At 38.1% G+C, this 26,696-nt stretch overlaps 1 protein-coding gene across 2 annotated transcripts in view; it reads right to left on the reverse strand.

Annotated features, from left to right (window-relative positions):
• Nucleotides 1-26,696, reverse strand: part of Klhdc10 (kelch domain containing 10) — a 69,400-nt gene that overhangs the window by 30,692 nt on the left and 12,012 nt on the right. The window contains exon 2 of one of the 2 annotated variants that reach the window (XM_008846346.3): nucleotides 6,224-6,310. The exons of the other annotated variant lie outside the window; for it this stretch is intronic. Coding sequence (XP_008844568.1) covers nucleotides 6,224-6,310 — 87 coding nt within the window. The remainder of the gene's footprint in view (nucleotides 1-6,223; nucleotides 6,311-26,696) is intronic. 2 annotated transcript variants of the gene reach the window in all.

Raw genomic sequence — 26,696 nt, forward strand, 5'->3', positions numbered from 1 at the left:
CCCATCTTGAAAGTATGAACTCCCCCCTCCCCCCTGCTGTACTTTCTATCTGATGGTCTTACTTTTTGGTCTGAGCATTTTTCTGCTTTAGTTTTCTGAAAGTAACTGAACTGAAGCCTATTAACTTCTGAGTCTGTGTCTCAGCAATTCAATTAATATAGAACTATTTACTAAATATATTTTTTAGATAAGTTCTAGGTATGCCACCCAGAACTGGCCCAGAACTCCTAGGCTCAAGCAATCCTCCTACTTCAGCTTCCTGAGCAACTGGACCATAGGCACATACCACTGTACCCAACTTTTATTTTTAACTATGGAAGCTGGTTTCTATTTATGGACACAATTCACTACTGGCTCTATGAAGATATTTCTTATGATCAGAACTTCCTAAAGTTCCATAGTGCTTCCTCATCTGTTTCTATCATTGGCAGGTGTTTCATTTGTTTATCTTATGTCTTCCAATTCAGTTTCTCTCAAGTGTCTGGTAAGCCTAGTCATATTAACAAAATGAAGAACTACACTGGCTAATACTTGTTAAAGGTGAGGCATGGTGGCACATGCCTTTAGTCCTAGAACTAGAGAGACAGAGGTAGGAGGATCTCTGTGAGTTCCAGGGCAGCCTGGTCTACATAGTGAGTACCAAGCCAGCCAGGGCTACATAGACCCTTGTCTCAAATTAATGAATTAACTAAATTATATTAAATAAATTTTCTGACTTCTATCATGCAGTAGGAACACCTATTTTGGACTCATTTAATTTTTGTTTTTCAATCAATGTTAATACACATATATATATATATATATATATATATATGTATTTTAATGTGTATGTGTGTATTGCCTGCATATAGGTAAGTGCACCCATGTCGTGCAATGCCTGTGGAGGATAGATGAGGCTGGCAGATGCCCTGGAACTGGAATTATGGACAGTTGTTAGCTGCCATGTGGGTGCTGGGATTCAAACCTGGGTCTTCTGCAAGAACAACCAGTGTTCTTAACCGCTGAGCCATCTCTCCAGGCCCGTAATATCAATATTTTAAAAAACAGTTTCATGGAGCCCAGTCTGTTCTAGAACTCACAATATAACTGACACTAACCTTGAACTCCTGATCACCTGCCTCCACCTCCCAAGTGCTGGGATTACAGGCAATATGCCACCATGGTTTTGTGGTACTGATGACTGAACTCATGGTAGGCAAGTGCTCTACCATTGGGCTCCAGCCCCAGCTGCCCAGCTCTTTCTAGTTAGCCTGAAATTCCTCAAAATTCCTGGCATTATAACAACAAAAATGATGGCAGCTAACAGTTTGTTTCTAAATTGAAAAAACAAAAAACAACTTTAAGAATCTTTGCAAACATTCCCTCAGTATTTATTTCTCTTCTTTATTATTTTTATTTTATGTATGAGTGTACTACTGCCTGCATGTGTGTAAGGTGCACCCATGTTGCACAATACCTGCAGAGGCCACAAGAGGGTGTCAGATCCCCTGGAATTGGAGTTACAGATGGTTGTTAGCCACCATGTGGGTGCTGAGAATCAAACCCAGGTCCTCTGCAAGAGCAGCCAGTGCTCTTAACCACTGAGCCATCTCTCCAGCACCTCAGTATTTATTTCTATGAGACAGGTATGATTATCACCATTCTAACTTTACAAATAAGGAAACTGAGGCAAATAAATAAATAAATAAGCAACTTGCCCAAGGTCATGCAATTAGCAAATGACAGAGCCTGGATTCGGATGCAGGTAATCTGGCTCCAAGCTTCTTTTTCCCATTGTTTTAAGTACAATTATGGTATTCATTATTGTTTATTTGTTCTGTCATTTTCAATGATACTGGAGCAGAGGAAGATAAATGGATACTTTCTGTTTCTTACTTTATGATGGAAAGCCACTGTTTTTGTTATATCAGAATTGTTTTTACCACATCACACTTTTAATTGGTAGAAATCTTTTTTGAAAAGATGTAGGATCCAGTAACAGAAAACAGACCCTATGAAATTCTCTGCCGTCATCAAGGTAAAGGATTTCCAAAATGAGAGGCTTTAAAGTGGCTATTCCCAAAGTATAAATATTTGGGGAAAAAAAAAAAAAAGAAAATCACAGAAAGAAAACACCTAATGAACCACAGAAACAGCATTTTCATGTTCTCAATGATTCATTAATTCATCATTACCATCACCAGAGAGTAGCTGAGGAGGTACTAAGCCCATACTATTTCCTGACAGCAGCTTTATAATAATTAGATTTAACTCAATATACCTACTAAATATACTGTGCTACCAACTGGAGATAAAGAAATTAGAAGAACTATCCTACTGTCCCCACTCTTTCAGAGCTTACAGTCTAATGAGGGGCACAGACAAGAAATGAACATAATGCCATGTGGTAAGTGTTGATACAGGTGGAACGCAGAAAATGCCATCAGAACAAAGAGGGGACAAGCCTACCAAGGATTTTTCCTGGAAATAACTTTTAGACTAAATGTCAAAGAATCAAAGAGATTATACTAGAAATAATTCTTAAATTGCCAAGGGATAAACAATTACTCACTTGTAGATTAAACTGAGGTCATTGTCTATTCCCTAACGCCTGCCCTCTGATTATGTATATAATGCCTGACGAGCAATACAATTCACACAGAAATCTGCAAATCTTTTTTTTTTCTCTTCCTTCCTTTTCAATTGGTGATCAAGCCTCATCTAATTCAACACATTCATATTTCAAGTCAATTCCCCACTCCCCATTCTGACTACAGCTATCTTCATTTCAGGCTGTATCATTTCTTACCATGATAACTGTAACAATGATCTCTTTACTAGCTACAAAACCAAAACTCCTCTTGAGTGGTGCCCACTTGGTCTGGGCCCTGTCCAGCTGCTGGGCTATCTCTTTTTCATATGCTAAATTTCCTAGACTTTGTAAGAACCATGTCTGGGTATGCATAAACCGCCTTATTCAAGCTACCTGGTACCTATGGTCTGAGGTTCCACCCTTCCCTTGCAGACAACCACTTAGGTTTAAGCACTCCTAAAAAGTCATCCCAAAGACCACTTGTCTCTCATCCTCTTCCCCTAAGCTGAGAGACGACGAACTTCTGTGTGTCCCATGTTGTACTACTTCATAAGGACACTTATCACAAACAATTACACACAAATTATTCTGTAGTTGTCTGTTTACCTTGTTCTCTAAGATCTGCATCATCAACCTAACACAGTGACTACAAATATAGGAAGCAATCAAGATACTGAAAGAATGAAAGAATGAACAATGAACAAACAGAGAGATAGATCAACCTAAGAAAGCTGATGAGACAATCAAAGGAGATCATGGAGAAAAGACAGAACACTGAAATAATACCCACCTTTAATGGGTAGAAGAAAGAAGCTAGTGAAGGGAACAGAATGAACAACCAAAGAGGCAGAAAACATCTAGGATCATACAGTGCTGCAACCCAAAGGAAGAGAAAAAATCTAAGAAGGTACATGTGGTCAACAGCATCAAATAGAAACGGGTCAAAGGTGAGAAGAAAGACAAGGCCACTGGTTCAAAGGAGGTTTGTGGTGATCCTTCATCCTTAATGCTGAGCCTGTTCCCACCTCACTCTTCTCAGAATTACCTATCACAAACTTTTTCAGCTACTGTTTGAATTTAGGACTTTCAAATATCCAATGTTATGAAACTTACCTGGTACAAGAGTTTCCCCCATGATTAAAAAACTAAAAAAAAAAAAAAAAAAAAAAAAAAAAAAAAACGAAAAAAATGGAAAAAAAACCCAACTAAACAAACAAACAAAAATGGAGACTATGCAAAAGAAAACAAAATCCCACCATTCAGGTATATAACCAGTTTTTTAGATATTTTGTTTTTAAAATATTTTTACAAATTTATTTTTATTTTATGGGTATGAGTGCTTGCCTGCATGTATGTTTGTGCACCACATGCGTGCCTGGTGTCTGGTGATCAGGAGAGGGTGTCAGCTCCCCTAGAACTGGAGTTACAGAACCAGTAGTAAGCTGCCATGTGGGTGGTGGGTTAACCTATGAGCAGATTCTCCAGCCCCACACAATTGTTTTCATATTGAATTCTATATCTTAGTTATTTTTCTTCTTTAATTTTGTTTTGGGGGGCAGATAGTCCAGGCTGGCCTTGAACTCACTGTGTAGGTGGAGATTACCTTGCACTTCCGATTCTTCCACCTTCACCTTCTGAGTGCTGGGATTATAGGTAGTACCACCATACTCCAATTTGTATTAGGTATTTTTGTTTTTTTTTTTTAATTATTATACTTATTAAAGTGGGGGACAAGTTTGCCATGAGCATGTATGGAGGTCAGAAAACAACATGGAGGAGTCAGTTCTCTCCTTGTGGATCCCAGGGCTTGAACTCAGGTCATCAGGCTTGGCCACAAACACCTTGACTGGCTGAGCCGCCCTGCCAGCCTCCGTATCTTGGTTTTATATGGTGCTGGGATCAAATTGAGGGCTTTGTGGTGTAAGCAGTCTACCAAATGGACTACATTTTCTAGTCTGTGTTTTTTGTTTGGGTTTTTTTTTTTTTTTTTTTTTTGATACAGGGTCTCACTCTACCGCCTAGGCTAGCCTGGAACTTACCATGTAACTCAGGCTGGTCTAGTACTCATGGCCATCCTCTTACCTCAGCCTCCCAATTCTGCAATTATAAGAATGAGCCACTGTGCCTGGTCCTAAATTATTTCTTAATTATGCTTACATTTAATAAATATAACTACTTACAATGAAATTAATGAGTAATTAATGATACCTCATTTATGCTTCTTTCAGAGAGTTAAGATTTTTCATTATAAACCAATAAATTAGTATTTTATAAAGAAAAAAATGTTACAGAATTAGACACCTCTGCTTAGCCACTTGTGCATAGTATTTTTCTGTCACATACTACTAGAAGAATCTTTAAAGTTTTATCAGCAACATTATGCTAAAAAGTGGCACATTACCCTGAATTTCTTATCTTGATTCACTGAGGGCTGGTTTGGGAGATTTTTATGTTCCAGAACTTGGCTGCTAATAAGTTAGACACTAGAAGCAGAAAACATCTATAGCAGCTGTAGAATTTTTCCTTAGATTTTTGTTTGAATCTCTCAGTTAAAATTAGACACAATGACTTATAAATAAAGTCTAAATTACAACCTAGCATGGTTATCTGATAATTTGTTATAGCTAGAAAAAAATGTGAGTTTTCAATCCTCTTATGAGAATTTTTTTACTCAATATGGTCTCTGTGTTCTCTGCAGTTCTAAACATAAGAATTGTTATGTCAAAGGTATAAACAGCTTTAAGGTTTTTGATACATTTTGCCAAATTAGATCCAGAAAGTCAAGCCTCTGATTTGAGCTTTATTTCCCTATACCCTTGCCAGCATTCAGTATTCTTATTTTTAGTCTTTTTCAACCTAATAGGTAAAATATTTTATTATTTTAATAGTTTTGTTTATGACAGTAGTAAGCTTAATGTGTTTATATTTAATAACATTTTTGAAAATTTTTATTACATTTATTTATTTATTCATTTATTTATTGTGTTTGTGTATGTGCTCACATAGTGTGGCACATATGTGGAGGTCAGAGGACAACCTGGAGTTGTCTCTGTTTCTACCATATGAGTCCCAGGGATCAAACTCAGATCACCAAGCTTGGTAGCAATTGTCTTTACCCACTAAGTCATCTCATTGGGCCCCAATTAATTGGCATTTCTTTATGTACTGATTATTCATATGCTTCTAACCATTCTTCTAGTGGGTTTTTACTTTTAAACTACTAGTTTATAGAGCTCTTTAATATTCAGATCTATTTGTTACAAGTATTTTCCCCTTTTATATTTTATTTATGGTATTTAATATAATGGCTTATTTCAGACTCTTGCATAATCTTTTATTTCTTCCTTAGAATCATATCCTCTACTCAAAGTTCTTTTTAATGTGTTTACAGTGAACTACCACTGATATTGGTGAATTAATTTCTACCATCTAATGTACATTAAGAGATTCTAACGTCCTCAAAACCTATCATTACAATTCCAACAGTGGTTTTATAATATAAAACATAAATTTGAAATTGAAGTCTGACATTTTTTGCTCCAATTTTGGCTATTAAGACAATTTAAAGCAAACAGTTCTGAGTTGAGAAAATTCATTCAAAGTTCCCTTTAACCCACACGAAGCACAGAGCTCTTGCTAGTTATCACCCACCTCTCAAAAACCTGTTAGGGATCCTTATGATGGGACAGGACTGAATGAAGCGCCTCCTAACTGGGTCCCATCGTATTTTCTTCTTACCTGTCACCACAATTATCAGCAGTAAGTCAGACACATACAACACATGGCAAATAATACATAGTTACTGTATTATAAGACAGAAAAACAGGAAACAAAACAATACTTGAATACAGAAAGAGTGATATAAAGAATCATTTAATTCTGTTTTGGAAGTTAAAATTTAATAACATATAAGCAGTGATAAAAGTTTTCAACTCTTATCCCCAAAACAATACAAACAATTATGTACAGCTTTTTCCAAGCTGGTTCAATAGTATGTGCACTCAATCACCAATGCCATCTTGTGGTAAAAAATTTACCAGGCATGTTAGAAGCAATTAGAAATTTTCCACAGTATTTTTAAGTCAACAACTGTCAAAAGGGGGGGTTCTACCCCCAAAGTAATCAGGCATAATATAGGCTCCTCATCTCTAGGTTTGAAGTTTGGTGTCCTTTTATTAGTTATAAAGCAATGGGTACTAGCCTTTAAGTAAGAAATCAGCTGATCTTATTATTAAAATTATATAATAACCAAGCCAAAGCCAAACACACATTTAATGTCTTGGCACCTCCATGCAGAGTAAGGAAGAGAGTATCTCTGCCTTCTTAGGAAGCAGATTAGTGATACACTAACCCCAATTAAGACTGGTTTTCTTACAAGAAGAAAAATTCAATGAATTTATAGAACTGTTAAATGGAGTAATTTTCTTCTTTTCCAAAGTTTTGATACTCCCTATTAAAATAGCTCATCAAAAAATTTAATGCTGTTTGCATAGCATGCAAAGTTTCTGAAGTGCTTCCACATACATTACTTCACATAATTCCCTCAGCAAGCCTACACTTGGTTCAGCACTCATTTTAGTAGGGACCTGCTATGCCTGGATTCCTGTGCTAGAACTGAGAGCTGCAAAAGGATATGACTCGTTACTCCCCTTAAGAGCATATGCTCTGGTAAGCAAGGACAATGGATGAACAAATAGTTATATTACAGTCAAGTAAATGTTGAACAAGGGCTAAAAACCACCCAAAGAGATCTTATCATCACTGTGTAAGTGAGGAAGCAAAAGGAAAACTTAGTGACTGACTGCAAAGGCAAGGAGTCATACCTAGGCATTCTGAGTCTAAGATCACCCTTCTTTCTACATCACACTTACTCTGGCTCAAATTCCCCAGAAAGAGAATGGGTTTTGTTTAGAGCAACTGGAAATATATTCAGCTGCTCAACAGCAGGTCTAGTTTGCTTACTCAAAAGCTTTTACATGAAAATACACAAATTCTGTTTAATGCAATAACATGACCTACATATGTACACTTAATATTGCGGAGAAAAGAGACTTACAGATAAAGGGGAGAATTACTTATCTTTTAATGCTCTAAAATCTTTTAGTCTGTGGTTTCCAAATGTTGGTCTATAGTTAGTTCACTGGTAGGCTGAGGTGAAGATTTGCAGTCCAACACAAAATGAGAAAAATATAGACAAAAAGCTAAAATGTTCCCTTCAATAACCTATCCTTTTTTATAGATTATAACTTTTTTATTATTAGATATTCTTTACTTTGTAAGATGATGGTGCTGGAAAACAGCATTTGGTTTTATTTTTAAATATCTTTGCTTAGAAAAAATAGAAAATTTGCAAACCTAAATTTACTCTAAAATATATATACACACATATATATTTTTAAATATACAGATTTATGGCATCCAAAACCTTGAAGAACCACTTCTTTGAATTAATACATGTTAATGACTCATGAGTCCAGGGAGAAGCCACACTGCCAAAGGATACATAACATTTACAAGAAACTTCCCTTCTCTCAAGCTTATATTCCAATTAGACAGGACAGACACATAAAACAATTGGATAGCAATACAAGACAGAATATAACAAGTGATTAGCTTAAAATTTGACATTTTTATGTATCAAAAGCATTAAAATGTACATACCCTTTGACCCAGCTATTCCACTTCTAGGAATCTATTCCTAAAGAAACAATCATAGATGCATGGAAAGATGTATGGACAAAGATATTAACTATGTAATCTTTATAATGGTAAAAAGTCAGAAACACTTTCAATGTCCAATGATACAGAGATGGTCAAGTATGCTAATTAAGCATACCTAAATATGTTTATATACTATATACCACTTTTAAAAGGTTTATACAAGACCATTAACATGGCAAAACACTCACAATATACTGCAAATGAAGAAGTCATAAAGTAGTATGAGTATAATATAATTTTAGTAGAGAAAAAGTATATATTCATTAAAAATGTAGGGAAGATATACATCAAATTTTGATTGTGGTTCTCCTTGGGTTGTTATTATGAGTGATTTTCATTTTTCCCCTTTGTGCTAGGTCTTTACTTTCCAAGCTCCTCACTGAGTAGGCATTACTTTTGGCCAGGAAGAAAAACAGTACCATATCCCTTTGATTTTTTTAAAATATAGTTTTTTAAATACTGGAAAGAAACATACGAAATTGTTAACAGTGGCTATGACTAGGATTGGGGTAATCATTCATTCTATGTTATCCCCAAAAATGTACAGCCTATTGTTTTATGTGCTATACGAAAGTTAAATCTGCTTTAGAATAACACTGAAAATTAGCAAACTAAAGGTGTAAGCAAAGAGCTTTTGAGCTTAAAAAAATGTTGTCTTATGTTTCCTCAGAACTTCTGTCAAACATCTTTTTTTTTTTTTTTGGTTTTTTTGAGACAGGGTCTCCCTGTAGCCCCAGCTTTCCTGGAACTCACTCTGTAGACCAGGATGGCCTTGAACTCAGAGACCCGCCTGCCTCTACCTCTGCCAGGACTAAAGGCGTGCGCCACCACGCCCGGCCCAAACATCTTTTTAAAAAAATATTTTATTTATTAATTTTATTTTCTGTGTATGAGTATATTGCCTGCGTGTGTGTAAGTGCACCTTGACCATAAAGATCAGAAGAGGTTGTTAGATCCCCTGAAACTGGAGTTACCAACAGTTGTTAGCCACCATGTGGGGGCTGGGAATCAAACCTGGGTCCTCTGCAAGAGCAGCTAGTGCTCTTAACCACTGAGCCATCTCTCTAGCCCCTCTGTCAAACATCTTTGGTATGTTTCTCTCACAGCAACCAACATATTTATGTCACAGGTAGGAGCTAATGCTGACTCCATGGGGGTTATTCAGACAAAGGACACAGACTTCTGGACTCGTGTTCTTTTTCACCCAAAGAGCAGGAAAAAAAAGGAGAGGCAAGGAGACACAACACGAGCAGCACAGTAGCATAACAATAACAAATGTGTACTTTGTACTTTTTAAATGTGCCTTTTTAATTTCATATAAATATATTCTAAATCTAAACTTCTGTTCATTAAGGTCAACACATATATTTAAACTACTCACAATGAAAATTAAATAAACTGTCAATCTCCATTAGTGCTTATTTAAAAAGCAATCTTCAGAATGAAAAATGTAATTTCTCTAATGATTTCATCAATAATTTATTTGCTAACTTTAAATTTTCTTTTTACAAAGTTTATTTCATCATAAATATGCAAAGTCACTGACTAAATAAAAATAAAAACTGAATACAACACAAGCAAACTCATCTTCCCTCCAATATCATAAATGTCGTCCTTTTATAAACCTATAATTCAAAGCAAAAAATACCCTAGTAGACTAAAACTCTGAGGAAATCACTGAAAGACGAAGAGAAGAAAAGCTGATGCAATCAGACTAAGAAATCAGTCCTATAAAACCAAAGAAAAGTAGTGGAGCAAGAGGAGGCTTTGTGGGTTTAATTTAAACTCAGATGAACTAAAGCTAGAGATGAAATACAGGAAGAAGGACTCAAATAATTTACAAACTTACTACATAACTGGTTGGGGATAACACAGAAGTTACATTACAAACCAAACCCTCCCAACTATTTGCCAAATTTGAGTTTCAGAATACAGGTATTTGCTCCCAGATGAAACAGCAGCAATGACCAAGAATGTGTTTCCAAGGTAGGACAATGATCATGAACTTGGAAATCAGCAAAATAAGGAACAGTTACACTAAAGAAGAACCAGGGGACACTTCACCTCAGCCGTCATTCAGGGTCTGTCCCATTCTCACCACAATCAGTGCAGAACTGTCGCAATATGCAGATGTAAGATCACAGGGAGACAAGCAAGGACTCTCAAATCAAGTGAATGAGCATAAAACCAAGACCCAAACATGAAAAAAAAGGTATTTAAAAAGTTAAGATAACAAAGAGAAGTAATCGCTATTAGAATTTGAGTGCTGTTTTTTGTTTGTTTTCCTTTATAGAAATAAACAATTGAGTCTTAATCGTCACATGGAAATAGAAGGAAGGAATCCAGAATACCAAAATGATCTTGGAAAAAAAGTGGAAGACTAATACTTTCTACCACTAAATTTACTACAACGATACAATATTCAAAGCAGTGGGATACTGACATAAGGAAAAACACATATAAATAATATGTAGTGAGAATTTATAATTTATAGTGAGAATTCAGACTGGGTGTGGTGGTACATGCCTGTAATCCCAGCACTCAAGGTATAGCCTGGAGGGTCACCAGGAGTTTGAGGTAGCCAGGTCTACATAGAAAGTTCCAGAGCAGCCAGGGCAACATAGTGAGACACTGTCTCAAAAAACCAAAACTAAATAAATAAAAGTGAGAATTCAGGGCCTGGAATGGTGGTGCACGCCTTTAATCACAGCACTCAGGAGGCAGAGGCAGGCGGATCTCTGTGAGTTCAAGGCCAGCCTGGTCTACATAGTGAGATCCAGGACAACAGGGGCTACAGGGAGACCCTGTCTCAAAAAGACCAAAAAAGAAAAAAGAAAAAAAAAAGTGAGAATTCAGAAGTAAAATCAAACATCTATGATTCACTAATTTTTTTGAGAAGTGATAAGGAAATTAAGTGATTAAGTGATTGATTCTTAAGGGTGATAAGGAAAAGAATCATCTTTTCAACAAATGTTCCTAGGATAACTATATACAATTTTAAACCTAAAATTCTTTTTCTTCTTCTTTTTTCGTTTGTTATTTTGATTTTTTGAGATCAAGTCTCTCACTCTGCAGTTCAGGTGGCCCCAAACTTGCTATGACCCCCTGCTTCTACCTCCTCCTCTGCCTCCCAAGTGCTGGGATTATAGGCATGCATCACCCAGTCCAACCTTTAAACTTAGAAATCTATGCTTAATCTCCTGCTCATGTATGAGAAAGAGAAATAAAGAACATTTCTGCCTGTGTGAGGATAGACAAAACAAACACAAAACTTTACTAACACAACTACAATCTCAAGTAACATCAGCTGAAAGAATCTCAGAAGTGGGAAGGAGGCTGAGAAAAGGGAAAACACAAGGTTAAAGCAAACGTTACTCAGAAAAGGATTTAGAAAGTGATAACATATTGACAGAGAATATATGTTTATGTACTGTGTAAAAAATTTAAGAATATTAGATGGATTCAAAGGCCAATTTCCTTAAATGCTATGATATAATGCTTAAGATACAATACCTCTCCTACACAAACACTTTCAGAGAATCCAGAAATTCATTCATTCATAAGACTAGTATAACCCTGATATCAAAACTTGATAAGAACATCAAAAATAATTATAGGTTATGGCTTGAGATAGTTCAGTAGTTAAGATGGGGTCAGAGTTCCTGGAGCTGGAGTTACAGGTAGTTGTGAGCTACCTGATAATGGAGCCAGGAACTAAATTCAGGTCCTCTGAAAGAACAATACAAGTTCTTAACCAGTGAGCTCCAGCGCCCAAAGCTTTAAGTTATCCTTATGGCAGTTTCTATGTTCAAGGATGATATTTTGTAAATATATACTGAGTATCTGTTATGTACAAAGAATAACAGTATCTTCAGAGATAAAACATGAAAGTGGCTCTGGTTTGTGGGTGGTACTGATACTACACCATTCTAACTCTATTTGGAGCAAAATGCTTATAGTCAATTGGTTTTATTACTAAAGGTCTCAACTTATGAGACCCTGAAATCACTTAGAAGTCAATCAGTTTTTCTTTCTTTTCTTTCTTTTTTTTTTTTTTTTTTTTTTTTTTTTTTAAAAAAAAAAAAAAAAAAAAAAAAGAGGACGATAAATCTTTCACTGTGATGGAGACCAAGCTGGCCTCGAACTCACAGAGATCCACCTGCCTCTGCCTCCCAATGCTGGGATTAAAGGCATGCACTACCATGCCTGGCCCTGAGTGTCTATTTCAAAAAGATTTTACTTTTTTTTAATGTAGGGGTTAGTGACACGTGCATGCCAAAGTGTATGTGTGGACATCAGAGAACAATTTGCAGGAGTAGGTTCTCTCCTTCCTCTGTGTTGGTACCAGGGACAGAACTCAGGTCACCAGGCTTGGTGGCAAGAACTACTTCACTCAGCCATCTCACTCGCCCTAGTTGCGAGTTTCTTAAAACAAGGAAGCCAAGCATGGTGGATCACCCCTATAATCCCAGCACTTGGGAAGCTGAAGAAGATAGATCACCAAGAGTTTGAGGCCAGTCTGAGCGAAATGGTGAGTTCCAGATCAGCTTGGGCTACAGTGAGATTGTCTCAAAAAAGAAAGGAAAAGCAGACTAAATATGCCAAAAAAATCCTAGGACTTGAGTTCTATCAAAACTGATTGTAGGGGTTGGAGAGATGGCTCAGTGGTTAAGAGTACTGGCTGTTTTTGCAGAGGACCCAGGTTCAGTTCCCAGCACCCACATAACAGCTAACAATCTTCCATAACTCCAGTTCCGGGGGATCTGATGATCTCTTCTGGCCTCCAAAAGCATTGAACATACATGGTGCACTTATATACATGCAGGCAAAATACTGTACACACAGCAAAAATAAATTTTAAAAAACTTTAAATGACTGTGTATGAATACAGTTTGAAAAGTAATAGCACTGGGGGCTGGAGAGATGGCTTAGCAGTTAGGAGCACTGACTGCTCTTGTAAAGGACCCAGGTTCAATTCTCAGCACCCACATGGCAGCTACGAACCATCCTTAACTCCAGTTCCAGAGAAATCCAAAGCTCTCTTCTGACCTCCTCAGCATTGCATGGCACAGGTGCTCTCATATACATGCAAACAATACACTCATACACATAAAAAGTAAAAATAATAAATAAAAAACATTGCTGATAGAAATGTAAAGTATTGTGCCAGGTGTGGTGATGCATGCTTTTAATCCCAGCACTTGGGAGGCAGAGGCAGGCGGATCTCTGTAAGTTCAAAGCCAGCCTGATCTACATAGCGAGTTCCAGGCCAGCTTAGAACTACAGGGAGACCCTGTCTCAAAAAAAGACAAAATAATAATAAATAATAAATAAAAAAGAAATGTAAAGTGTTTCCTATAAAGTTAACTATGTGCTTACCATAGAACTAAGTAATTACATTCTTGGGCATTCATCCCAAATAAGTAAAAATTTATCACATAAAAACCTAGACACAAAGTTTGTAACAATTTTATTCACACTGTTAAAAATGAGGGGCTGGAGAGATGGCTCAGTGGTAGTTCTAGCTGGTTAAGACCACTTGCTGTTCTTCCAGAAGACCCAGGTTTGAGTCCCAGCACCCACATAGCAGCTAACAACCATCTATAACTCCAGGTCCAAGGGATCCAATGTCCTCTTCTGGCCTCTTCAGGCTTTGCACAACATAGGTGCACTTACATACATGCAGGCAATACAATCATACACATAAAATAAAAATAACAAAAAAATTTTAAATACTTAAAACATGAAACAAGCCCAATATCGTTCAGTGATTGGTAAAACAAACTGTGATACATTTATGAACTACTGATATGTGCAAAAAGATCTTAGGGGAATTATGCTGGATGAAAAAGACCAATTTATCAAGGTACTATGGTGGTTAATCAATCTTGAGGTCAACTTAATTGGATTAAGAAGCACCTTGGTGATTAGTAACGCACACCTGAAAGAGTCTAGGAGTATATTTCCAAAGAGGGAGAAAGGCCCCCCAGGAATGTGGGTAACACCATATCATAGGTTGGGACCCAAGTGGGAAAAAAAGGGGAAAAGGAGAAACCCTCTAAAAATGTATTCTCCCTCACTGTTCCTTGTCTACCACGAGGTGCACCATTTCCACAACGAGGGTCCACCTTACTATAGCCCCAGAAGCAATGGAGACCAGAACTATGAAGAGAAACCTCTGAAATCATGAGCCAGAAGAAACCTTTCTTCCTTTTAAATTGGTTGAAGTATCTGACACAGCATCAAAAAACTAATAAAAAAAATTGGTTCCAGAAAAGTAGGATCATTGGTTTGAATAATCCTGACCATTTGCTGCCATGCAAAATAAGAGTTAAGGGATCATGGAGGCTTCCATCTAGGTTTCAAAAGAAAGCCTGGGAGACCAAGGAATATGACAGAAGCTGCAGTCAATAAAAAGAGCCAGTCCAAGAAAGAGGCCATGTGGATTGCAAAGGCCATAAGGCAGAGCTGCCCAAACCCTTCCAAGCTCTGTGTACCCTGGACACAGAGCTCTATGAGAAGACTATGCTGGACACAGAGCTACAGACTTTAGTCTTTGCCTTGCTGGGTTTCAGTTTTGCTTTTCTCCCATTTCTTCTTTCTATGTCCCCATTACTCCCTTTTGGAATGAGACCATTTATCTTTTGGTCTTTTTGAGACAGGGTCTCCCTGTAGCCCCAGCTGTCCTGGAACTCACTATGTAAACAAGGCTGGCCTTGAAATCACAGAGATATGCCGGCCTCTGCCTCCCAAGTGCTGGGATTAAAGGCATGCGCCACCACACCCGGCGAGACCATTTATCTTGAAGTTAAACTTTTTAATTCTACAAGGGCTAAGTGTCTGCCTTGAGTCTAAGATACGCCTTTGAACATGGATTTACAAGAAATGCTGGAACCATTTAGACTATAGGGACTCCTGGAGATGTGCTAAATAGATTTTTCATTATGAAATGGACATGAGCCCTTTGGGGATCAGAGTGGCATGTCATGGCTTAAGATGTGTCTAATGTCCAGCTGACAAGGAAAGGGTTGTAATCACTAACCTAACTGGACTGAGAAACACACAGGAGATTAGTAAAGCACACCTCTTGCATTTACAAGGATATTCCCAGAGAGGATTAACTAAAGAGGAAGACCTGTCCTCAATGTGGGTGGCACCATCACACAGGCTAGAGGTGGGGGGATGCAGAAGGCCTCAGCACAAGCACTTTCTTTGCTTCCTGTCTGCCATGGAATGGGTAGCTTCCATCACATGCTCCCACCACCATTCTGCCTCACCACATGCCTACAAACACTGGAGCTAAAGACTGGGCCAAAACCTCTGAAACCATAAGCCAAAATAATAGCAATGTCATATATTTTATCACAGTGATGAAAGTCCAACTAACTATGATTTTACTTATCTATCATTTTTGCTATAACAAAATACTACCAGTTGTTTGCCAGGGAAGTGGTTGTGTTTATAAAAGAGTAACATAATAAAACTGCTCTACTAGCTGGGTGTGGTGGCACACACCTTTAGTCCCAGCACTCAGGAGGCAGAGGCAGGCAGATCTCTATGAGTTCGAGGCCAGCCTGGTCTCCAAATCGAATCCAGGCCACCTGTGGTTAGAGGGAGACCCTGTCTCAAAAAAAAAAGACCAAAAAAAAAAAAAAAAACCAAAACCCTTCCTCTTATCTTGACTGTGGTGGTCATGCAAATTTACATACGTAATAAAAATATACAGAAAACACACACACAGAGTATGTAAAATTGATGTAAGGTCAGTGGAGTGCATCAGTATCAATTTATTGGTTGTTGTACAATATTAACAAGATGTTATCATTCTGGGAAATTGAGTGAAGGATAAATATATATCTATATTAGATATACAGATATATATTTATTTATTGAGACAGTCTCTCTATAGTCCCAGCTAGCCTGGAACTCTATGTAGACCAAGGTGGCCTCAATTTCAGAGAGCTACACCTGCCTCTGCCTCCCAGGTGCTGGGATTAAAGACAGGTGCCACCATGCCTGGCCTTAAACCCTTTTTGAAACAAAGTAGTATATAAATAAATGCAAATTAAACATAAATTATAATGCCACTTTTGTACTGCATTCTACTTTGATTACCCATAGCATAAGGGATACACAAAGCCAAATAACTACATCTATAAGAATTCGTTTAATCCTTCATAATGCTATGAGATTGATACTACTATAATTCCCAATTTACAGACGAGGAAACTAAGAATGAGACTAAATAATCTGTATAAGTCACTTAGCTGCCAAGTGAAAGTGTGGAATTTAAACCCATGCTTTCATTTGTTTATGTACTTGGGGTTTATTTGTTTTTTTATTTATTTTAATTTTACATGTAGGAATATTTTGCCTGCATGTATGAAAGCACACCATTGTGCATGCAGTGTGAACGGAGGCCAGAAGTGGGCATTGGATTCCCTGGACCTGGAGTTACAGATGGTTGTTAGCTGCCATGTGGGTGCTGGGAGCTGAACTCAGGTCCTCTGCCAAGAACAGCCAGTGCTCTTAATCACTGAGCCATCTCGCCATCTCTCCAGTCCCTATTTTGTTTTATTTGAAACAAGGTCTCTCTATGAAGCTCAAATTAGCTTGAACTTTCCCAAGCCGGCTTTAAACTCATGATCTTCCTGCCTCAATCTCCTGAGTTCTGGGATTACAGACATTCACTAGTACGCCCAGCTAATCAGATGCATTTGAATCTAAATTTCTCTTAATTACTATTCAATCATGTTCTTAATCACAATTCAACTTGGCATCAAAAAAGGTATGTCTAAAAGAGGCATTTAATTAATACTTGGTAAATGAATGAATGAATGAACAATGACAGTGATTCGCAGTTAGAAAAGTACACTCTTATAATCCCCCAAAGAAGTTACTCTTCTCTTCCAAGATTCTGGTATTATCGCCATTATGCTGTCATATGAAAATCAAAAAGAGAGTAATTCACTGTGACTAACAGAATATGCTAATATTTATCACCTTTAAGTTTTAGGAGTTAAAAAATAAAAGCTAGTTTAAAACAACTGTGCTGAGCCTACAGTGTTGACACACACCTGTAATTCTAGTTCTTCGTAGAACAGGAGGATCAGGGGTTCAACGACAGTTCCCGACATACAGTAAGTTTGAGACCCACCTAAGTTACATGAGACCCTGCCTCAAAACAAACAGAAAGAACAAATGTGCTGATGGCTTGAACATACACTATGAGATGCCTTTTTGAATCTTCTAGCTAGGGTGTGGACAGCTGTTGACTACCTATTCTCTACTACTGTACTTGTGTGTACCCAATACACACAGAAATAGATCTTTTTTTTAAATATTTTATTTTTTTATAATATGATCTAATGTAATATCCTTTTTAAAAATATATTATTTTTATTTATGTGTATGAGTGTATTGCCTGCATGTATGTGAGCGCACTATGTCATGCAATGCTGTGGAGGTCAGAAGAGGGCTTCATATTCCTCTGGAACTGGAGTTAAAAACGGTTTGTAGCCAACATGTGGGAGCTGGGACTCAAACCTGGGTCCTCTGCAAGAGCAGTCTTAACCGCTGAGCCATCTCTCCAGCCCCATAGGAATAGATCTTTAGGAAGTATACTGAGGCAAGACAGCTATCTGGCCCTAAACATCACACATGCTATCTCTTCCAACAACATATGTGTGTGTGTGTGTGTGTGTGTGTGTGTGTGTGTGTGTGTGTCTCGGTGTTAGACAATGTATTTTCATGTATACCCGTTGATAAATCATCTCCAGTACTGTTGGCACTAGGAAAGGAATAAGTGGATAAATGAATAGAAATTGCTCATTCTCGCCTTTTCCGTGAATTGGTATTTCTGTTGTGATGTATCTCGGTCACTTCTTGTTGACACTGCTTTCCCTTCCTTCCCAGGCTGCAGCTGTTTTCTTTCATTTTATTTTCTTATCTCCTCAAACATTACTCCTAGCTTTTACAGAAAAAGGTAGGCCTACATAGAATTTTCTTCTATAAATATGAAGCAATCATAGCACACTGAGAGACATCTTCAAATCTTAAATTGGTCTTTGTCATTTTAGTTTTAGTGTTTGTTATTCAAGCATACCTTTACTGAAAAAATTAGGCTCATTAGTTGAGTTTTTGTCTTTGGTGGAAAAAAAGGGCACAAGTGAATATGATATTAAAATCACTCATGTATATAAATGACTGATTCTCAGCTAGAGTCTTCTTTAGAAATAAGCTAAAAATTTATACACTTACATATATTAACCAAAAAGCATTATAATTCATAAACCTGTTATATTAAATATGAACCTAATAAACATAAAATTCCTGGGAATACTCTGACTTAAAATGTCATCACATTCTTAATGTTTATGAATGTCTGTCAAGACTTTGAAATAAAAACTCCACCCTTGTGGCCCACCTTACTATTTTGATAGGAAGAATCAGCTCTAAATATATATCATATGCATACTAGATGTCTCTAAAGCTCCAAAATTCTACAGGTCTCAAAGAATCACAAACACTCCAAGATCCCTATAGCTCCCAATTGCAATGGTTACTAAGACATTAGACTAGAGGACTTGTTAGGAGCTTATCTAAAAATAAAAACAAAAAGCAGATTGCCAGGCCCACCTCAGTAGGATTGGAAATTAAACTTGGGGTGGGTAGGGAAATTAACTCTCACAGGAACTAAAAATTGGCTCACTCTCTCTCACCTAAGAAAAAAATATATGTTAACAAAGTTTTACATATAACTTCCTGAAGAACATCCAAAGACTCATCAGCTGATGGATCTAGGTGGGTTTTTTTTAAGTTATATTCACAAGATTATGACTGTTTTCAAAGGGGCCGTTCAAGGAAGTAGAACTAGACTTACTCTATATTATATTTTATGATAATTAAAATATATGTTTAGGGCTTTTTCTTTTTGTATGTATGTACATGTGGGTGGGTGCATGTTCACATGTGTTTGGGTGCACATGTGGGGAGGGTAGAGTGTACATGTGGAGGTCAGAGATCAACGTCAGGTATCATTCCTCAGGAGCCATCCATCTTGTATTTTGGGGCAGGGTCTCTCACTGGCACCCAGGACTTGCTGATTAGGACAGGCTGGGTGGCCACTGAGCCTCAGGGATCCTCCTGTCTCTGCTTCCCCAGCTCTGGGATTACAAGTGTAAGCTACCACTACTCCCAGCTTTTTATATGGGTGCCGGAGATTCAAACTAAGACCAGGACTTTTGTAAACAGGTTTGCCATATTTGGGTTAGGGACAAGACTTCTAAGTTTGTTTTCAATTTCAGCATTTTATAATTCAAAGAAGCTTCAAGTGAGAGGAAAAATGAAAAAGATAAAATGTTCATTCTAAAACTTTTGGGGAAGACTAGAGAGATGGCTCAGTAGTTAAAAGCACTGGCTGTTCTTGCAGAAGACTCAGGTTCAAATCCCACCACCCGCATGGTGGCTAACAACCCTCCGTAACTCTAGTAACAAAAAAAAGTATGAGGTATGAATATGGCCAAAGTAAACATGACTTCTAGTATGACATCTGAATGAAGTATTACATTCAAAAATACCTATTCTTGATCATGGTACAGTGTGCACACCTGTAATCCATGCTACACAGGAGACTGAGGCAGCAGGATCGTGATTTGGAGATCAGCCTAGACTACCTAGTGAGATATCATCTTGGGAAAGGAAGTCTATTCTTTTTTTAAAAAAAATATTTTATTTATTATTTTTATTTTATGTGTATCCTTGTATTGTCTACATGTAGGTAAGTGCACCCATGTAGTGCAATGCCCGTGGAGCACAGAAGAGGCTGTCGGATCCCCTGGAACTGGAGTTATGGACAGTTGTTAGCTGCCATGTGGGTGCTGGGATTCAAACCTGGGTCTTCTGTAAGAAAGTCAGTGTTCTTAACCACTGAGCCATCTCTCCAGCCCCCCAAAGTCTATTCTTTACTTGGAAATAAGAATGTCAAAATATGGGCCAGGTGTGGTGGTGCCTGCCTTTAATCCCAGCACCTGGGAGGCAAGAGGCAGGCAGATCTCTGTGAGTTCAAGGCCAGCCTGGTCTACATAGTGAGAGCCAGGCAAGCTGGGGCTACAGGGAGTGTCTCAAAAAGACAGGATTGGGGGAGTGGGGGGAGTGGGGGAGGTGGGGGTGTCAAAATGTAACATATTGTAAGAGCATGTGCACTGAAGTACTGTTCTGTAAGTGCAGAAACAATTCAGACTTACAACTTAAGCCCATAATTTTTTTTTTAAGAAACAACTGTTTACTGAGTCCACTGAAAGAGGACAGATCGACCAAAGGGCAATTGCCTAGGGCAATCGACCAAAATGGTGGAGCAAGGGTGAGCGGCAGCTCCCTACATTCGAACTAGTTTCTTTGTGTGTGGCAGCATTGTCAATCATGCCTTGGGAAGAAGCACCATCCAGATGGGCTAGTGCATCAAGAATTCTAGGATCTTAGCAGCCACTCATGTAAAACTTCCAGGTATGTGCAAATCAGTAGGAGTTCCACTGATTCAAATTCTGTCTTAAGCCCCTATATTTTTTGATGATTTTTAAGAAGTTATTTTCCTGAACAGTTTAAGGTTTTTGTATGTGAACATGTATTTAAAACTAAATATATTTCTTTCTGAAGTATCAAGTTTAGAATGCACACAAGAAATTCTATACTCTTGTATTAGGTTTGTATGTATACTTTTAAAAGAATTTGTTTTATACGACACCAGAGATATATGTAGTTAGCATTTGATCAATTACACATCTGATTTAAACTAATTGACTTGACAGTTGATGAGACCATATGGCAAGCAGCTACTGTGGGTAGAAACGGGGGGGAGAAAAAAATCAAAGAAAAGGTATCATTCGACCCTAGCTTATTTATAATCTCATTTTCTTACTAGTCAGCATACTTTTCATTTCACTACCTAGGCTCACAGACAGTTCAACGATCACATCCTAGATAAGCTTGGATCAAATTTACTGAGGAATAGTGAATATAAAAGAAGAACATGAGACCAGATTGGATTCTAAATGCGGCAGGAAGCCACTGAAGGATTTTGATCTAGGAAGCAATACAAAAAGTTGTGCTTTAGGAAGACTAATGTTGTTTCAATATATAGGTGGATTAGGAAAGGAAGACTAAGAATAACAAAACATGTTATTAGTACAGTCTATCTGAAGGCAGGAAAGCCTGTACTATAGTGATGATAGAGGACTTTTCACATTGCCTGGACCCAAATCCTCACTCTGCACCTTGCTAGCTTACATGTTTATGGAGAGTCTTAGCCCTCTGTACCTCAGCATTCTTACCTATATAAAGGGCGACAAAAAATAGTATGTACCTCTTCCTGAGTTATGAGTAAATGTTAATAAGGTGCGCAACTAGGGCTAGGGATGTCATTCAGTTGGTAGAGTGCTCGCCTAGCACTGTCTAAGCCCTGAATTCAGTGCCCAGTAGCACACAAACCAGACACTGTGGCCCAAACCTGTAATTCCAGCACTCCAAAGGTACAGACAGGCAGGAAAATCAATCCTCAATTACATAGCAAGTTTGGGGTTAGCCTGGGTTATAGGAGACTCTGTCTCAAACCAAACAAAAATAGCCTAGTAGAAGAGCAAGAGCTGGACTACTTATGGTGGGGCAGACCTAGAATCCTAGCACTCAGAAGGCAGAGGCAGGAGGACTGCCACAAGTTTGAGGCTAGCCTGGTCTACATAGTAAATTCCAGGTCAGCGGGGTTACATCTCAAGAAGCTATCTCAAAAAACCAGAAGGGGAGGACTAGGAAGAGAAGGGGAGAGGAGAGAGGAGGGGAGGAACAGAGCAAAGCTAACAAAGAACCCTTAGGCCAGACACATTTTTTAAAAAAGCAGACTTGATACCACATAAGCCAAGGAAAAGGATGTTTCAAAATAAAGACACATCACATCAGACATAAGTTTTAAAATGTCCACTTGATCTAATACACATAAATCATCCATGATTTTACCAAGAGCCGTTTCAGAAAAGTGATGGGAGGTATGGCAAATGAAGACAACAACTCTAGGCAACTGCTGTCACAAACTTGACTACAAGAGGATGTAAGACAGAAAATCAAGGCAACATCACAGGCTACGGAAAGGATTTCATGGAGAGAAAGAAGCAGCTTTTCTGAAAAGGCAAGAGACAGAATCAAAGCACATATGGAAGAATGTTACAAACCATTTCTGATGGTATTTAACAAAAACTTGGACTTTGTTATTGTTTTTTATACTAAAAATTGAGCCCAATGCCTCATACATGCTAAGCACATAATCTACCACTGAGCTACATCCCTACCCCATAAAACTGTTATTTTTTTAAAAGAGTATTTAGGGGCTGAGTATATAGCTCAGTGGTAGAGTACCTACCTAGCATGTTTAAGACCCTAGAATCAAAGAACAAACAAACAAAAACCAGTTGGTTAAGCAGTGTGGCTCATGCACATAATCTCAACACTTGGGAGGCTGAGGCAAGATGACTTTCACAAATTCAAGGCTAACCAAGGGTGCATAGTGTGTTCAAGGCCTGCCTATGCTACAGAGTAAGACCCTGCCTCAAAAAAAAAAAAAAACAAACCCAAAATATCCAAGCCAACTAAAGCTACAGGGAGACCCTGTCTCAAAAAGACAAAAACAAACAAACAAATCTAAATAAATTGAAAAAGCTATTTAAAAACTACATATGCTAAATTACTAGGTTAAAAAATTAGATTTATGCGATATAAAAATACTCAGAGCTCCATTCTCTTACAAGAGTAACTACAGACATCCACAATTAATCAACAAATATTAAATAAAAGCTTACTATGAGCCAAGCATGGTGGCATACACTTGTAATCTCAGAACTTATGAGGCTGAGGCAGGAGGATCAGGAGTTCAAGATCATCCTGGATACGTCCGAGGTTTAGGCTGAGTTATATGAGACCCTGTCTTTAAAAAAAGAATAAAACTAAGAACCATTTGGGTTTCTGTAGAAGATGATTAAGAATAAGGTTTTTAAAAAATTATATTTATTTATTCTGTGTTCGTGTATGTGCAGGTCTAAGAACCCAGGATTCCTAATTTCTCAAGTAGGCTTGGAAGCCAACAAACCCCACTGATCCTCCTATCTCTGTCTCCCTCAAGCAGCAGTTACAGGCATGTGCAGGATGCCTGGCTCATTACATGGGTTCTGGAATCCAAAGAGTCTTCATGAATGCACAGCAAATACTCTTAACCACCAAGCCATCTCTCCAGTCTCTCAGTTGATTTCTCTGTACAAGCTAGCAAGCTGATTCTCAAAGTTAGAATTACAAGGGACCCAGAACCTCCAAAATGATCCTTTGAAAGAACAAAATAGGAAGACTCATAATTCTTTATTTCAAAATTTATTTCAGCTGGGTGTGGGGAACGCTAGCCTTTAATCCCAACACTCAGGAGGCAGATCTCTGTGAGATTGAGGCCAGCCTGTTCTACATAGTGAGTTCTAGGCTAGTTGGGGCTACAGGGAGACCCTGTTTCAAAAAGACCAAAAACAGGAGCAAACAACAACAAAATGAAGTAGCATGGTACTGGCATATGACCAGACATACAGATCAATGGAACAGAACTGAGGGTAGAAGTGTGACGAACCATTTAAAGGGTGGAAAAAAAAGGTGTTTTAAACAAATGGCACTAGGATAACTAGACACACTGAGAAAACCCTCACACCTCACACCATATAAACTAACTCAAAGCAGATCAAAGACATAAATGCAAACCAAAACTACAAAACACTTAGAGGAAAAAAGAAAGTATGTCTTCATGACCTCATAGTTTGCAAAGGATTCTTGCATATCACACCAAAAGCATTAATCGCAAAGGGGAAAAAAGAGAGAACTAACCTTCATGAAAATAAAAAAGCATTGTGCTTCAAATAACACAACTAAGAAAAAGAAAACTGTAAGATGGGAGGAAAATATACATATAAATGTGCCAACAGATATAAATGGCCAACAAGCACATAAAAAGATGCTCAACGTTATTAGTCATCAAGGGAACACAAATTAAAAAACAACAATGAAGGCAAGTCTGTTAGTGTGTTCCTACAATCCCAGCTACTGAGGAAGCTGAGGTGGGAGGATTGCTTGAGTCCGAGGTAGGCAGATTTCAGTGAGATCAAGGCCAGCCTGGTCTACATAACTAGTGCCAGGCTAGCTGGGGCTACAGGGAGACCCTGTCTCAAAAAGATAAAACAAAAAACAAACAAACAAAAACCCCTCAAAAACAATGAGGTGCCAGCTCACACATTCTAGAATAGTTATAGAATCAGAGTCAGATGACAAGCGTTTTGAAGATGCAGAGAAACTGGAATCCTTACAAAAGTGTTGGTAGAAATGTAAAATCCAGTTGCTTTGGAAAACAGACTTGGCAAGTCCTCAAATGGCTAAACACATATCAAAGAGTTACCATGACTCAACAATTCTACTCTAGCCTAAAGGAAATATTCACAGACATTTATACACAGATACACATAGTACCATTATGCGCCAAGCATAGTGGCACACACCTTTAATCCCAGCACTCGGGAGGCAGAGGCAGGCAGATCTCTGTGAGTTCAAGGCCAGCCTAGTCTAAATAGCAAGTTCCAGGTCAGCTGGGGCTACAGGGAGACCCTGTCTCAAAAAGAGACAATAACAAACAAACAAAAAAAAAAAAACAGTACCATTATGCACAACAGTCAAAAGAAAACAACTTAAGTACCCATCAACAAATGATTTGGTAATGTAATGTGGGAAGAAAAGGAAGCTAAAATTGAGAGGGTTGGGGGGAAGATGGCTTAGCTGGTAAAAGTGCTTCCTGGCCCACCAACAACCTGAGCTTGATCCCTGGATTACAAGGAATACCTTGTCTCAAAACAAACAAAGAAGGGACTGAAGGTCAGTCTCAAATAATGTATCTCCATCTAGCTTTAAAAATTTTTTTTTTAATTTTTATATGTATGCATCTATTGCCTGCATGTATGTAAGTGTGCCCATGGCATGCAATGTCAGTGAAAGTTAGAAGAGGGCTTCCGATCCCCTGAAACTGGAGTTATGGACAGTTGGTAGCCGCTAGGTGGGTGCTGGGATTTGAACCTGGATATTTTGCAAGAACAGCCAGTGTTCTTAACTGCTGAGCCATCTCTCCAGTCCCTTTATCTAGCTTTTTAAAGTAAGATATGAAAAGGGCCAGCGAGATGACTCAGCAACTAAAGGCACTGGCCTTCAAGCCTGATAACTTAAGTTCAATACCTGGAATCAAGTTCAATTCCTGGAATCCACAGGGTGGAAAGAGAGTGTTAACTTCAAGTTGTCCTCTGACCTCCACACATGTGCCATAGTACATACATGTCTGCTTACATACACATACAAAAAATACAAGTATGTGCCATGTATAGGTATGCATTGCCTGTGTACAAAGAGAGGCCAGAAGAGGGCTCCGGATCCCCAGAGCTGAAACTATAGGTGTCTGCAGGATGCCCAGCTTGTATGTGGATGCTGGGATCCAAACTCTGCTCCTTATGACTTTACAGTAAACACTCATAATCACTGAGCCATCTCACCAGCCTGCTGTTTCTATTTTTTTAATATTTTTCATTTATGTGTATATATGTGTGTGCATGCACATGTGTACAAGAGGACAGAAGACAGTATCAGAGCCTCTGGAGCTAGTGTTGTAGGCAGTTGTGAGCCATCTGATGTGGGTGCTGAGAACTGAATGCTGGTCCTCTATAAGAGCAATACATGCTCTTAACAGGTGAGCCATCTCACCAGTGCCCCCTACCCTCATATCAACCATTTCTAAGCCTATATTACCAATGAAGGTAGCCAGGCACTACGGTACAAAGTGATAGTCTCAGGACTCCAATAAAAAAATAAATATTGTGGTTCAACCCCTATGGAAAGCAGTGTGGAGAACTCTGAAAAAACTGCAAATGAACCTACCATTTGACCCAGTTATACCACTCCTTGGCATATACCCAAAGAGCTCACCTATTGCAGAGACACTTGTACATCCATGTTTGTTGCTGCTCTTTTCACAATAGCTAAGAGATGGAAGCAACCTAAGTGTCCCTCAATTGATGAGTGGATAATGAAAATGTGGTTCATATATATGATGGCGTTTTACTCAGCAGTAAAGAAAGATGAAATCATGAAATATGCAGGTAAATGGATGGAACTAGAAACTGTTATATTAAGTGAAGTAACATAATCTCAGAAAAAAAAATCGACATATGTTCTCCCTCATATGTAGATACTAGGATTAGACTCTGATAAATAAGTATGCAAACAGACATAACTGCAGGAACCAGGACAAGGGTAAGGAAACAGTGAGGTAAAGGAAAAGAAATAACCTGAAGGAGAA

The sequence above is a fragment of the Nannospalax galili genome, unplaced genomic scaffold (assembly GCF_000622305.1).
Source record: "Nannospalax galili isolate Female #2095 unplaced genomic scaffold, S.galili_v1.0 scaffold660, whole genome shotgun sequence".
In the NCBI taxonomy this organism is placed as follows: domain Eukaryota; kingdom Metazoa; phylum Chordata; class Mammalia; order Rodentia; family Spalacidae; genus Nannospalax; species Nannospalax galili.